This window comes from Elephantulus edwardii, unplaced genomic scaffold (assembly GCF_000299155.1).
Source record: "Elephantulus edwardii isolate Elephantulus edwardi_28Jun2011 unplaced genomic scaffold, EleEdw1.0 scaffold00297, whole genome shotgun sequence".
Lineage (NCBI taxonomy): Eukaryota > Metazoa > Chordata > Mammalia > Macroscelidea > Macroscelididae > Elephantulus > Elephantulus edwardii.
Genome location: NW_006400047.1, coordinates 635,619 through 651,960, shown reverse-complemented (window position 1 = coordinate 651,960; position 16,342 = coordinate 635,619). Strand labels below are relative to the sequence as shown.

At 35.3% G+C, this 16,342-nt stretch overlaps 1 protein-coding gene across 2 annotated transcripts in view; it reads right to left on the bottom strand.

Annotated features, from left to right (window-relative positions):
- PTBP3 (polypyrimidine tract binding protein 3) overlaps positions 1–16,342 on the bottom strand; it is a 100,764-nt gene that overhangs the window by 61,831 nt on the left and 22,591 nt on the right. The window contains exon 2 of one of the 2 annotated variants that reach the window (XM_006900845.1): positions 1,738–1,822. In XM_006900845.1, the coding sequence (XP_006900907.1) occupies positions 1,738–1,771 (34 nt within the window). In that variant the 5' untranslated portion in view covers positions 1,772–1,822. Of the gene's footprint in view, positions 1–1,737; positions 1,823–16,342 lie in introns of those variants that run through there. The other variant, XM_006900844.1, reaches the window with a different exon arrangement.

Sequence of the window (16,342 nt, the reverse complement as noted above, 5' to 3'; positions counted from 1 at the left end):
CTAGCCACACCGAATTATTTTGTATTTATTGAAAGTACACATTCTCTTTCACCTTTCATCTTTTCTGTAATTTTTTTCCCTTTCCCTAGAACTGTGCTCCCTTTGCCTGATTAACTCCTACGTATCCTTCAGGTTTCGATATGTAAATTATTTTCTCCAAGACATACTCACTGGACCTACATGGCCATGTTATTCTGTACTCCATTTCTTAGAGCACTTAATACTATGTTATCTTCCTGTTAGTGGGTGAGTAATGTGAAAATTCAAGTACTCCAACAAGAAAATATTAAAAGATTACATGTCCAAAGAATTTATTGAAGGAAATAAATGCCTATGAAGAAGGCAGTGAAAGATTACAACACAGTTCTAATAACTTTCCAGGAAGACTGATGGGGAGTCCTCAAACCAAAATCATCTATTAGAAGACTTTTCATGTCTTGTAGGAAAGGATCTGTCTATAGTACCAACACTGCCATGCTCAATTACTGACCAAGCAGAGACTCGGGGACAGATCTGGAGAAGTGGCTCCCTACAACAGATCTGAAACCTATAAATGCACACTAGGTTTAAGCTCAAATTAGCAAAAAATGCTTAGTTGCTTTACTCATCATAACCTAAAGGTGAGCACAACCTAAAGGATGCTCAGTAGAACAAAGTTACAATAATAAACTGTATATATTTTAGTACTTAAAGATGTACTCCCAACATTCAATTCTTAAGAGTTCCAAAGTGCCAACCAATGTGACCAACTGACCCCACTACTATGGACCCTTAAGACTCTTTGCTTTCTAGTAATCTCTATTTCAACAGCCCAAACACACTGCCATCAAGTCAATTCTGACCCACAGCAACCCTGTACAGCAGACCAGAACCCGCGCTGGATGTATAGGTTGTACATCGTTAGCAAACGGTCACATCTTCCTCTCATAAAGCTGCTGCTTCATTTTGAGCCACCAACCTTTTACATTACCAGTCTAAGAATTTAACCAAGGTACCATCAGCTCTTTATTTTTAAGAGTATTTATTCTAAAACCATGAGGGTTGTTACACCTCAAAGTTTGAAATAGCTACTTGCATAGTTTAATAATACTTTTAATGCTTCTAAACCCATCATTGTCACTCAATAAATGTTTTCTAAGTACCCCAATTACGTAATAGTTCTGGGTCACCAATGAAGTGTTAACGATTTTATCACAACCACAACTATGCAGCATAAGTAGGGAGCGCTGGTGGCTTGAGTGGTAAGGAACTGTGCTGCCAACCCAAAAGCACAGGGTTTGAATTCATCAGCTGCTCCACAGGAGAAAGATGGGCTATCCTTCCATGTGATAAACTGCCTTTTAAAACCTGGTAGAGGGTGGGCTGTGAGTTAGTTCTGACTCGAAGGAACATAACAACACACAGCATAAAGATCATTAATAAGGGAAAAGAATCATCAAATTAGATCCAAATTAACTCTTAAACTTAGAATACTGTTAACTACAACCGATTTCATCTCTGAAAAATACATAGTGCTGCACTGCAACAGAAATTCATCTTTACTATCATTTAAAGAAGGTTAAGTTGTTAGTGATTAATTAATTGCATGTTTGAATGAGGAATTTCATCAGTCATTCCCCAACGTATCAAGAGCAATACTTCAAGATTATGTTTATCAAATGAGATAATATTTATTTTTAAAAAAATGTAAACTCAAAGAGAGAAAATAAAATTTTTTTTAAAAAAATTGAAACTCACCATACACACCTGTAGCAGAAGTAGAATTGTTCATGGTAAAAGATGTGTTAATGATACCAGAGGAAAGAAGCTCATCAGATCTCCGCTGAAAAAGAAAAAACAATGCTCAGTTAAAATAAGTTCTAGAAATCGGCCCAGATTTACTACAAAAAATATTAAAAACTACTAATTTTATCTGAACATCAAAAAACTTAAGGAAAAGTACTCAAGAATCACAAACCTAACAATTAGAAGTGAATTGTATAATAAAATAAAAAATTCTACTGAATAGACAATTAGAGAGAGACAAAAAAATCCATCATCGAGTTGGTTTCCACTCATAGCTGATTCTCCATCAGGTTTTCAAGGCTGTAACTGCATGAGGGGAGATTGTCCATCTTTCTCCTGAAAGGTGGCCATTGTTTAGTTCTAACCTTCAGAGAGAATGATGGCTTTGGAGTTAGCACCTCTACCCACTAAGGATTCAACCACCAGAGGCCAGCTCACTAGACATGATTGGTAGTTATCAAAAATAAATTTTTAAAAAACACAGTTTCTTTCATCACCAAAAGAGATAAAGTCATCCTATAATAATTTTTGATCATTTAGTTTTCCAAGTAACTTTTATAGTATATGTATTCACATCCAAATAATTTGTGGAACACACTCTTTTTTTTTTTTTTACAATTATTGTTTGGGTTTTTTTAATTTTTTTTATTATTATGTTTTTGTGTGTACCTTCAAATCAGATCTGACTGGTACAGGAGGAGATTGTTTCTCCTTCTCCCGCAGAGCATCTGGTGGATTCAAACCGTGCACCTCTTGGTTGCAGTGCAGCTTCTTGCCACTAGGCCACCAGAGCTCACCGGAACACACTCTTAACAATCACCAGAAGTTCTGGTAGTGTAATGCATAATTTATCAGGCTGCTAACGAAAAGATCAGCAGTCTGAATCCAGCAAAGGCTCAACAAGAGAAAGATGGGCCACTGTTTCCTCATATTAAGATTTATATCACAGAAACTTGATGGAGGATCACCAAGAGTCAGAAGACTCCAACTTTCATAAAGATCAGGATTAAGGTTTCACTTAAACACAGGCCTTCCGGATAAAGTATGATAAGGGAAGAAATTGGGAAAATATGTGCTACTAATATATATTTTATACATATGTGAACTTAGCATCATTGTTTTGTATGTGCAAATCTAGTAATTTAATTTTTAAAACCATTGAGAAATCACTTTAACCCTTTCCAAGACATGCAGGAGTAAACTAAAAGGTCAAGTGAACAAATTGTAAATTAAAATGTAAAAGACAAAAGTATAGAGACTGTAAAAGACGTCTTCATAATCTTAGGGCTAAAGATTTCTTATATATAAAAAAACCCCAAGTATTGACATTAAAAATAAAAATAAACTAGACATTAAACTTCAGAAATTTAAAAAAAAACAAAAACAAATGACATCATTAAGACAGAAAAGGGCACATCACAGAATAGGAAAAGGTATTTATAATACAAAAAACTAACAATTATAAACAAGGGCTTGATATAGAATTTACTTTCAAAAGGAGAGGAGACAAAACACTAACATAAGTTAAGAAAAAGTCAAGATAACAAGAAATTACATCACTGAACAAGTACCTCACAAAGAAGGTGGTAAACTATCAGTGTGTACACCTGCACACCCAGTGAGAGCTAAGTGTCTTTGGGTAGTGAGGCTGCTGGCAGAATAGGATGCTTCCAGGCACTTATCAGTGGAATTAGAGAGCTTTTCAACACTTGCTGGACCAGGGCAAAGGTCAGACCAAGAGACTCAAGAGCCAAAGGGGCAAGTGCCAGACAGAGGCCTGCCTGTAGTCATGGCGGAGAAAAGGCTATCTTTGATTAAAGAACTATTTCTTTCTGGAGCCCTTGCTAATCCTTATTCCTACTGCTTCTCTAAAAAACCCTTTAGCATAGTTTCTTTCATATGATCTATGAATTGCTATGAAAGGAATGGTTAGTACCAGAAATGGTTTCAAAAAACAAAAAAAAATAATCATCAGTATGGTTGACCTCCACCTCATAGGCATCAACCTTGAGCTCACAGGAATCAGCCTTGGGCTGTTTCTTCACCTGTCTTGCTAAATGAGAGGAGGGTCAGGTACCTTCCCCATAACATCTTTACAATAGGGCTTTTAAAATTATGACAAATAATTATTAATAATTGATTTCTAAGCCCTTTCCAAAACTATACACAGACACACACATGTGAACACTTTATGCATGCAATATAGTACTGGACAGCAATATACTAAAGATGTTCTAAATTATATCTAAAGCTAATCATTCTTTTAATACAGAAGTGCTAGAGTTTTATAAGGAAATTCTACCTCTTCCACATAAAAAGAAAATTCCCTTCTCCAAGACAAATTGCTAAAAGATTTGATTTTGAGAAAATGTGAGTAAAGATCAAAACATTAACATTTATTACCTCTAGCAAATTCTTAAAATACACATTGAAATCTACTAGGTAGAGCTGATACTCTCTTGTACACAGGATTTATTAAAATCTTACTTATGATTAACCTTTGAGACTACGAAATAACAAAAGGATTTATCTACCTCTACATTAGGATTTCCTCTAATGAGGTTTCTGTTTAGAAAATAATTTTTCACTATAATCATGATGATTTAAGTATCTTTACACATTTTTCCAGTAATCTTCTTAAATGGATATTAATTGGATAGATTTTTAACTCTGAATCATTCATTAGAATCACATATTATCATTAGAATTAACTTATGGTAGCCTAATTTTAATATGACTCAGAGTTTAGCTTACAGTTAAATGATGAATCATTACAGCAAATAGAATAAAACTGTTCATGTGTCCAACAGAATTTTAAAGACATATAACAAAATAATACTTTATTCTTAACCTATTAAGAATTACTATTTGGACTTCATGAAAAATATTTTTTCATCCTTTCCACGAAAATGGCACTGAAAGTGAAGAAGGAAACTTCTGCCTCTCCCAAAACTGAAGCCAAAGCAGAGATGTTAAAATCTAAGATGGCAATCCTGAAGGGCATCCATGGCCACAAAAAAATCCCCAGATCCACATGTCACCCACATCACTTACCTTCTGGTAGCCCAAGATGCTGAGACTCTGAAGGCACCCCAAATGCCCCATGGAAGAGCACCCCAGAGGCTTGACCACTGTGCCATCATCAAGTTTTCCCTGACCACTGAGTCAGCCAGGAAGAAGATAGAAGGTAACAACACATCTGTGTTCATTGTGGATGTGGCCAAGGTCAACACCTTGATTAGGCCTGATGGAGAGAAAAAGGCCCATGTTCCACTTGATCCTGACTATGATGCTTTGGATATTGCCAACAAAATTGGGATCATTAAAACTGAGTTCAGTTTACTAATTCTAAAAACAAATTTTTCTCTCACACACACCAAAAAATAGACTGACAAAATGCTCAAATACCTACAATGAAAAAAAAATTAAAGATTTATACAACATCTTAAATAAAAGTGCTGTTAGTGGTTAATTACTCAACTACTAGCTGAAAGACAGGCAGATCAAGCGCATCAGAAGTGCCTCTAAAAAGAAGCTTAGCAATCTGCTTCATGAAAGTTATTCTATTCTATATACATGGGGTCACAATGAGTCAGACTTCATGGTAACTAACAACTTAGTTGTAATAGTCAAAATGTCTGCAAAAATTTAAGTTATTGTAACAATGAAATATATATTGTAAGGATTCCTAAAAATATTTAAAATTAAGGTCTACAAACAATTTAATTCTTTCAGCAAACAAGTTTAAAAAGAAAAAATACTCTACCTAAAATGTAGTGAAAGCAAGTCCTATAGCAGTAGCAGATAAGGTGTTGGAATGGTCACGTTATTCTTTCATTGCCTTATTACAAAACGAGTTGTTGTTGATACTATATGTGCCACAGGATTTCAGGGGCTGTATATGTACGGAAGATTGCTCATTCTTCTTCTACAGAGTAAATGGTGGATTCAAACCCTATGTATCTGAGTTGGCAAAGCAACTCCTTGCCACTAGGCCACCAGCACTCCTGATTACAAAACAGTAATTAAAATATAGGATCTTGATATGTCATATTTGATAATTCTGTTTTACATCATGGATATGGTTTATAATTAATTCATCATTTAAAGCATCACACCTTTCAAATAATTATAATACTTAAACAAATTATTAACATTCCCCCAAACAAGTTTAACATGTAATAAATAAGAAAACTAAAATGTCTTTTCTATTTAGAAGACAAATCCCTTGACACCAGCTTGCATGAGGAATAATCAGGGAAAAAAAGAAGAAAACCTAAGAATTGTGTGGAACTCCATCAAGAGAAGGAATCTAAGTGTGATTAGAATTCTATAACAGGAAGCCCCCCCCCCAGAAAGACGCCAAACTCCCCAGAGAGCTGTCAAAAACTTGCTAGCAGAGAATTTCCCTAACGTAATGAGGAAATTGGGCATAACCATCCAAGAGGCTTATAGAACTCCATAAAGAATAGACCTCAAAACAAAGTCACCAAGATGTACCATAATCAACATTTCCAAAAACAAAGACAGGAAAAAGTCTTGAGAGTAGCTTGGGAAAAACAAAATGTTACTTATAAACACCAACCAGTAAGACTATAGGCAAGAAGCGAATGGGATGGTATGCATAAAATCCTGAAAGGAAAAAACCTGCCAACCAAGAATTCTCCAGCAAAGCTAATAGTCAAATATGCTGATGAATTGGAACATCTCCAGATAAACAGAAATCAAGAGAATACACAAAAACGAAACCAATCTTATAAAAAAAAGAAAATTGCTAAAGGGTATCTTTTGTATAGACAACAATGACAAACATCATCCTGGGAATTGTAATAGGTAAAATCTTTGATTGTTTAATGAGAATGTGTTTTACTTTCTCTGACGTATCTTCCTAGTAGACAGGGGAAACCACTATTCCTTCATGCCATTATCACTAGAAAAACATCCTCCCTGTACTCTGAATGCCAAAAGTGAAATACCAAAAATTAAATAAGCTTAGTAGTTTGAAAACAGAGAACCATAAAGGTCAGCAAAAAGAAGGAAGAAATGGGTTCATTTCAGAGCTTTGAAACTGGCCTGGAGAGGAAGGTAAACAACTTCAAGAGACAGAACAGACACAAACTACAAATTAACCACAAAGATAGTTAATAAACATTCTATCTAAAACAAAAAAGATGACAAGGATTTAGTAAACATAAAAGCTAAAACACTAAAGAGAGAGAAAAAAAAGAAAATCTGATAATTGAAACTCAGTAAGGAAAAATAGAGACAAGACCACAATAAAATACATGAAAGAAGGGCAATAAAAAATTCATATATTTCCATAATTACATTTAATATAAATAGTCAAGAGGAAAAGTAGGAGAATGGGTAAGAAAGAAAACAAAATCCATTTACATGCTACCTCCAAGCAACTCACCTTAGACACAAAGATAAAAATAAATTAAGAAAAATATGTATACAAAAATAGCAACTTACAAAAAGCAGGAATGACAACAGCAATTTCTGATAAACTTCAAGTCCAAAACCTGTATAAGGGATAAGGAGGGGCATTATATAATGATTAAAAGGTCATTCGAGCAAGAGGACATAATTTTAACAACTATCTATGCACTCAATAAAAGGTCCTCAAAATACAAAAAAGGAAATGTTAACAGAATTGGAATGAGAAATAAACAATGGCACAATAGCAGCAGACGTTAGAAAAATAGTACCATATACAGTGGACAGTGAAAAGAAAAAAATATTCCGGAATAAACCCAACCAGAACACAAACAACTTCAACAGAGAAAACTATAAAACACTACCATAAGAAACTTAAAAAGACCTACACACAGAGAACAATGTATCTTGCTCATGGATAGGAAGTATGACAAATACATCATTAAAATGTCACTGTTTCCCAAAACAATCTACAAATATAACATAAATCTGATCCAGATTCCATTTACATGTTTTAAGGGCATGGAAAAATGAACTACTAACTTCATATGAAAGAGAAAGAGACATTGCAAAGCACTTCTGAAGAACAACAAAGTAATAGGTCTTAACATGTCCTAAATATAAGCATACTAGTCAGTCACAGAGACAAGACAGTCATTCTGATATCAGATCTCTGGCCATCAGAATCGTAAGAGAATATATTTCTGTTCTTTTTTGTCACCCAGTTTTTGTTATATGCTGTTGAGTCAGAAGATAGACATAGTTAACCTTCCAGTGGGTTTTGAGTGGAAGTAAATCCCAGAGAGCAGCTGGTGGATTTGATCTGCCTGAAATTGCGATTTATAAGAAGGAAGAAAGGTAACAAGCAGAATGTAAAAATGAAGAGGAAAGGTTTGATTGACCAATTTCAGATCAAGACAAGGATACTGTTTAAAAGTGTAAGAGGTTCTGTAAATGAGTAAACACATTAACATAAAAAGAACATCGCAAGTCAAATAATAAAAGTATTAATAATTATAAGAGGGGTAGAGGATGAACTTGTACAACACTGGATCAAAAGTCTCCTTAGGAACACGTGATAAATTTACCTAAGTGCTGCAGTTGTTCTCAGGACTTGTTAGTTCTCTCTGACTGAGTCAATAAACCAATCAGCTTCACTGACTCAAGTATCAATTATTAAAGCTCTCTCCAGCTAAAGAGTAATTAAATACACAGAGCAAACAAAGCAAAGGAATATTGTAATTAAGTTGCACAAATAAAGTGTTTCACCATCAAATTTGATGGGAAGTGGTTTTATTTAGCTTAAATTGAGAATTATTAAGATGATAAAAGGCAATTACCACAATTGAGAAACAGTCACTTGGGTGACATAAAAAGAAGACTGAAAGTAACCATTAGAAGTATTAAATTTCAACCCATACATTAAATGTATATTAATTTTAAGAATGAGAATTTGGGCAACAATGAATGAATGGAAATCCAAAGTCTCTATAAACATTTATTAAAATTAATAATAATAATTTAAAAAAAGAATAAGGATTTGGGTGTCCCCCCGAGTCTATCAAGATACTATGACCATGAAAAGAGGATATAAATTTTTTTTTAAAAAAACCAACAACACAAAAAACCTACACACAACCCCCAAACCAAGTTAAAAAAAACTTCCTCCTTCATAAATTTTTATGGTCTTTAACCATCTCTTAAAATATAAACATAATTTAAATACATAAATTAATATTCAACTCCTAACCTGAATCAGGGTAAATCCCCTTTATAAAAAATATCAAACAGATATTCTTGTGATGCTACACAGAAACTTTCTTCCAGAAAACTCATCATGGCACTACTGTTAATAAGCTTTTCTCTAAGCAGAGATGAAAAGTGATGTCTCACTTATATATGGAACTACATCACACAACACACCTATCTATTATACTCTTGAGTTTTCACCTTCTCCACAGAACATACTAAAATGTCTACATATAATCAGCCTCAAAGCTATTTTTGCTCAACAAGAGAATAATTATAATAATCAATGAGGGGTTCTCAGTAACTGGAAGTCACTAGAAGTCCTGATATTTTAAGTTATTTCATATGCATGTGAAAACTGGACAATGAGTAAGAAAGACTTAAGAAGAAAGGATGCCTTTAAATTGTGGTGTTTATATTGTGCAAAGATAATGAATACACCAGACTCCAAAGAACAAACTTGTCTTAGAGGAAGGACATCCAGAGTGATCTTTAGAGGCAAAGACAGTGAAACTTCATCTTACATACTTTGAGCATGATGTCTAGAGGTATTAGCTTTTAGAAAAAGACATCATGCTTAGAAAAAGAGATGGACAGACAAAGTGAGCATTGGTAAAACTGTGAGGATGGCTTAGGGCAAAATTTCAATCAATTTTCCAAAGGATTTCTTGGTTTAACAGAGTCTAACAAATGGAGCCCTAGTGGTACAGTGTATTATGTGTTGAACTGCCAAATGAAAGGCCGGCAGTTAGAATCCACCAGCAGCTCCATGGAAGAAAGATGAAGCAGTCTCTTCTCCTAAAGGTTAAGGGCCTTAGAAACTTGATGAAGCCTCATCATCAGTCATAACTCACCCAACAGCAGTAGGTATGGTTTGGTTTCTTGATATACAATCAAGAGCCCTGGTAGGGCAGTGGTTAAGTGCTTGGCTGCTAACCAAAGTGTAAATGGTTAGAAACATCCACTGCTGCTGTTGTTAGGTGCCAGGTAGATAGCTCCAGCTTATGGGCATGTACAACAGAACAAAACTTTGCCCAATTTCACATCATCCTTATAACCTCTGCTGTGCTTTCAGCCACTGTTGCAGTCAATATCAATCCATTCTGCTGACCTTCTTCTACCTTCTAGCACAGCAGTCCTGGAAACCCTACAAGGCAATTCTACTCTATCCTACAGGATCACTATGAATTAGAATCCCCTTGGTGGCAATGGATTTATACAATAACTACAAGTATTTGTTTTCAATGTTTGCCTTTTATTAATTTTTACTTCTAATTTCCTGTCACTCTAACCACATTTTTAAAAGGCTCTACTATTAACTATCAAATGACCCTAATAAAAGACTTGAAGATGAAATCCTCACATACATTTTAGTTTTATCTTGTCATTAACTAAGAAAGTGTGATTATCTCTAAACACATCCTCCAAACACATAAAATAGGTAATAAATTGTTCTTTTGTGACATTTTTCTTTCCAAGGCTGACGCTGCTGAGATTTTCAAGACCATGAGAATAAAAGGTGGTAGTAAAAATGGGACAAGTTTTTCAAGCATACAATAATGACAAATGTTTAAAAGAACAAATCTGTTTATGACACAGTTTCAATAAATCACTGTGATTGCCTTCACTTTGTATGATTCTCTTGGTGGCATAATCATTTAAGTGTTTAACTACTAATGGAAAGGCTGATGGTTCAAACCCTCCCAGAAGAGCCCTGACCTGGAGATCTGCTGCCAAAGGGACACACAGCCCTGAAAATTCCAAGGTGTGCAGCTCTCTCTCCAACAACAGGGTCACCATGAGTCACACATGATTCAAGAGCAACTGGTTTTCAGTTTATTTTAGCATCTTAGCACTGAAATATTTTTTTAAACTCACCAGTAAATTATTCCTACAAATCTTCTAATTCAATATGATATTCAACCAAATTGGTACTATTCTGGTCAGTTATTAAGTTCCTATTATATACACACTGGCTAGGCAAACATATATACTAAATTTGGCATGTATCATTATTTTAGCAGTAATAGTTATCCATTCAACAAATAGTTACTATGTAATCTATATGCAAGGTCTTTATAAATTCAGGATAATCAGAGAACAAAAAGAGATAAAACCTTCTGACTTTATGAAGCTAACACTCTTATAAAAAGAAAGATAGTAAATAAGTAAATCACATGGTATGCTTTCCGGTATTATGTACTTTAATGAAAGTAGGATAAAGAGCATTGGAGTGTCAAGGATGAAAGGAAGACTAATGTTAAACAGAATAGTAATTGTGAGATTTAAGAAAAGCACCATTTAAGCAAAGCCTTAAGGGTTAAGAATAAGTTGTATAGATATTTGAGGAGAACATTACAGGCAGAGGAAAAAGGGGGGGGGGAGGAATTAAATAGTCAAGAAAATAATGAGAAAAAAATTGCAGTTGAAACAGAATGTGCAAAGATGAAGAGAGAAGTAACAAAAATGGGGCAGTATGTGGACAGTGAGGCCTTGAAAGCCATTCTAAACAATCTTTGAAAGAAATAAAGGACAAAGGTTTCTGAACAAAGGAAGGGAACAATCACATTTACTTTTTTTAAGGTTTGCTCTAACTTCAATGAAGAGCTCTGGTAGGAATAATGGTTAATCACGGGGATGCTAAGCCACGAAGCAGCTCTGTACGTCAAAGATCCAAAGATCTGCTTTCAAAAAGAGAAGGTGTCAACTGCACTTACAGAAAAAAAAACCTCAAGCAGTAAATTTAAAAATTCTGCTAATACGTCACACTCCACAACTGGATCTTTTCATTTAGCACCGTTAATAAGGTTTTTGGTCCAATTTACTATAATGACTATTACTCTACGTATTATCACCCCAAATATAGTTACAAGAACTTGAAATGTCTTTTTTTTTTTAGAATTTCCTGATCTGAATTTTGTAACTGCCACATCGAGTAATCTTAGAATAGTTTTCATGTTTTAAGAAAGAATTAAATATACACCACAAAAAAAAAAGAAAGAAAGAAAGCTGTATTTAACAGAACAGCAAACAAATGCTGGCGAGGTTGTGGAGAAACTGGAACCCTTCTTCACTGTTGGTGGAAATGTAAAATGGTGCAACCACTGTGGAAGGTTGTATGGTGCTTTCTCAAAAAGTTGCAAATAGAGATACCATTTGACCCAGGAATTCCACGACTGGGAATATACCTCAAAGAGACCATAACCAACATCCAAGCAGATATATGCACACCCATGTTTACTGCAGCTTTGTTCACAATAGCAAGGACTTGGAAACAACCTGAGTGCCCATCAACAAACAAATGGATAGAGAAGCTGTGGTATATTCACACAAAAGAATACTATGCTGCATTGAAAAACAAGGAGCTCATGCAATATTATTTAAAATGGGTGACCCTGGAGGACATTTTGCTGAGTTGAATATCTCAGTCACCCAGGGACAAATACTGCATAGTACCACTGTTGTAAAAACAGGATCGATATCAGAGTTGAAGGGAGACTGAGAAAGATGGGATAAATAATGTATACTGCATTGAAACAGATGAGGGAGAAAACTGTGTAATGGGGATATATGATTAGGTATTATTGTCATGAGAGGAGTCCAGAACAAAGGCTGCATAGTGGAGTGGACCTGGGGGGAGGGACTGTAAAACAATGGGGGAACTTTTCTTTTACTTTTCAAAGAGAAGAGTGTACTGGGGGGCGGAGGGGGGGAAAGGTACAACAATGAATGAATGGAAATCCCAAGTCTCTGTAAATTTTCATTAAAATTAATAATTAAAAAAAGAAAAGAAATAGCTGTATTGTACACTCCTTTCCAACTTAATGAAACTGGAAATATAGTTTCACCGATAGAAAGCGATACTTCCATAACAGTAATAAAATTGTCTATTATTTGTACTAGAGCAAGTCAACTTTCAAAACTAATGTAGTTTATTATTTAAATACTATTTGGACTATTCTTTGTAATAGCCATTTTGTCACTGGAGTTTTGTGGGGGGTTTTTTTGGTTTTTATTTCTAGTCTCTGCCCCACTTCAACTTCCTCAAAATGCACAAATGGTCTGTGCTCTTGGAATGGAGTATGTAACAATCATAACAATACTACAAAAAATAATCTATATATTCATTGTCAAATCTCAATCAGAATCTGGAACAGATTAGAGTCAGTATAAACAACAGACCTGGAATTTGTCTTTACAAGCATATGAGTCATTTCTTTGAAAGAAATCAATCACTCCCTCTGTAGATAGCTAGACAGATAGCAAGTTAGCTTCCTATCCTAAGTAGATAGAAAAACAGATAAATATGGAGGAAGACAGAAAGATAAGCTTCATAGGTTTTACTTCTCTAGAGAACATGGCTAAAGACATTTGGTACCAAGAATGGGTTCTGAAACAATGAATGAATGAAATCCAAAATCTCTGTAAATGTTCACCAAAATTATTAAAATAAAATTAAAAAATAATGTAATCATAAAATTAAAAAAAAAAAAGAATGGGTATTGTGAAATAAACTTGTAGGCAAGTTTTCCGAATTTTTTTCTCACATTTGACTAGTTTTAAAGTGTTGTAGGCTCTATGGTCAGTTATATAAGTGTTCAGGTCTTTTGTTCATAGGGTTGCTACGAGTCATCTATTGACTCAAAGGCACTTAACAACCACAACAACAACAAGAGAGGTCTGTGGGCCCGCTGGATAGAAAGTTATGCTACCAAGTCAAAGGTGGGTGATTTTAATCTATGGCCCTCAGGCCTGGTTTTGGTCAAACATTCTTCTAAGTGGCATAGCATACAGAGGTAACTCCCAGGTGCTGTGATTGCTGAACAACTAATGTGTCAAACAGTGATAATGGTTACCTATGGTGGACAGTGTTTGGTGGAGCTCCCCGATTAAAACAAGCTTGGAAGCAGGAGTGGCTTCCAAAACGGCTTGCCTCCGAAAACTCTATGAACTTGGAGAAATGATGAGAGTTATACAAGTGTTCAAGTCTTTCGTTCATAGGGTCACTATGAGTCATCTACGTAGATGATTCAATGGCACTTAACAACAATCTATAGAATAAGAAGGCTACATTGCTGCTGTGTACTAGCAAGTCAGAACCAATCCATAGCTGACCCTCCAGAAGGTTTTCAGAAGCAGTGAATCACAAGGAAGGAGATTGCCCCCATGGAACAGCACAATTCCTTACCACTAAGCCACCAGAGCCTTCAGTCATGAGGGAGTTGGGGGTTTATCTTAACAACCAAAATATCACCACAAATTGATCAAGCATTAGTGAAGAGCTCTGGGTAAGTACAGACATTTTTCTATGGTTCTGTCAGGGTGAGAAGTTTGGGGAAGCTGTTTGATTAGTTCTACTCACAAAGTTTTGAAAGCTATGATTCAGGGCTTTCAAGTCACTGCTCAAGTATTGTATAAATTATCTCAAAGTTTTCAATTGTACCTTGAAAGAAAGCCTTACATCTTATAGTAACAGAAATGATAATGCTGAAAATCAAACCCAATATTTTAAGGGTAGCTGAATTATAACATTAACTAAAGTACCAACCTCAAATGATTTCTGGAGTTTAAGTGAGGGCATTATTGAGAATAAATGGGATCCTAAAACTTGGGTTTAACAACAAAATAAAAACAAACTGAGGAAGGGGACAAATGTGTTGACAACCAGGAAGTTGGAACACTGAGTCTTTAAATCTTGTTGAAGGAGCCCTCTTACCATCATCTGGTAAGATTCATCCAGTTGTACTGGATAAAGTCCAAAACTTCTGTGTCAAAAGCAGAAGCACTGCCTGAACCAGATGATTTACAATATGCACTGTTGTGGTATTTTTGCCTGGTGGAGTGACCCAAACCTTCACTCCTGAAAAATCTAGGCCAGAGTTGTGTCAGAATTGGGTTACTGTAGCTTTAAATGGACTTTAATTCCAGGTCATGGTAATACTAAAAAACTACCTAAACTAACTCGATTCAGTTGCTGAAGCTGTACATTTTAACAGATGGAGTCAAGACCAACTTTTTCTCCTTAGAGCCACTAGTAGATTCAAATCAATGGACATGCAAGGCTTTTTTGTCAGAAGCACAATACTCTAAAGAGTACATACACAACCAGAGCTCCTACTGTCAATATCTGATGGGTTATAAATTCTAACTTCTATGAAGTTAATAGAGCAAGATAAGACCTTGATCTACAAATACATAATCAGCCTTAACTGATTAAAGAGAATTCCCTCACTGGTATGGCATGCATATTATAAATGTAGACTCTCTGGCAGAAAGTTAGAGAGCTTCTCCTCCAATCTACACATGGCTAGTGGTTTCTAGACTTGAAACAGAGGTCAGCTGTCCTTGTCAACCTTGGGCTCATTATTATCCAAAGCAAGCTATCTGCAATTCTGCTCTCCTACAAAGACCTTTGAATGTGTGAATCTGTAAACCCTGCAGTCTCCAAAATCAGCTATGGCCTAGCCTTCCAAAAACCACCTTTGGCTAAATCAGCCTCCGAAGCCAGCAGTCCTCCAAGTCTGACACCCTAACTGCTAGCTGATAACTTGGACTTAATATTCTCAAACATCTCTCTTGTGAATTCTGATCCAAATTGGGTTTCCAAAGCTGTAAATCAACAAGAGGAGACTGCTCTTCTTTGTCCCAAAGAACTGTTGGTGGGTTTGAAGAAGCATGGCCTTTGGGTTAGCAGTGCTATTCCCTAAGGCACTACAGTGGTCTTGGTTCTCTAAGAGAACCCAACCTAAGACAGGCATTGTCAATAAACTTCTCCAACTCCTTAATTAAAATACATTATTAATACTTCAATTTTCCTTATTCACTGTCCAGCTTTCACACACACACGTATGTTGTTGTGCATTGTCAAGAAGAAACTGATTCATAGCTGACTCTCCAGTGGGTTTTCAGAGGCAATAAATTGCACAAGAGATGCCCATCTTACCCCTGAACAGCAGATGTTGGATTCAAACTGCATACCTTTATTCAGTTCACTGTACAAACTAAGCACAATGGAAATATATAACCCTAATTTCCATCTGAACACAATAAAGTGTTCTGGAATGTTTAGTTCTTTGCAATGTTATCTTTATCTGTTATAATCCTTACCATCGAATGTCTTTATATAGTCAATAAAGCACTAGTGGACATCTTCTTGGTATTCTGATTTTAGCCAAGATCCATATGCCATATCTTCTTCTGACTCTTACATGTAATTCTGGCAGTTACTGTCAATGTATTACACCAGCTGTTTTTAAATGATCTTCAACAAGATTTTACTTATATAGGTTATTAATGAGGTTTTAAAATAATTTATACATTCTGATGAATCAGCTTTCTTTGGATTGGTATCAATATGGATCTCTTCCAA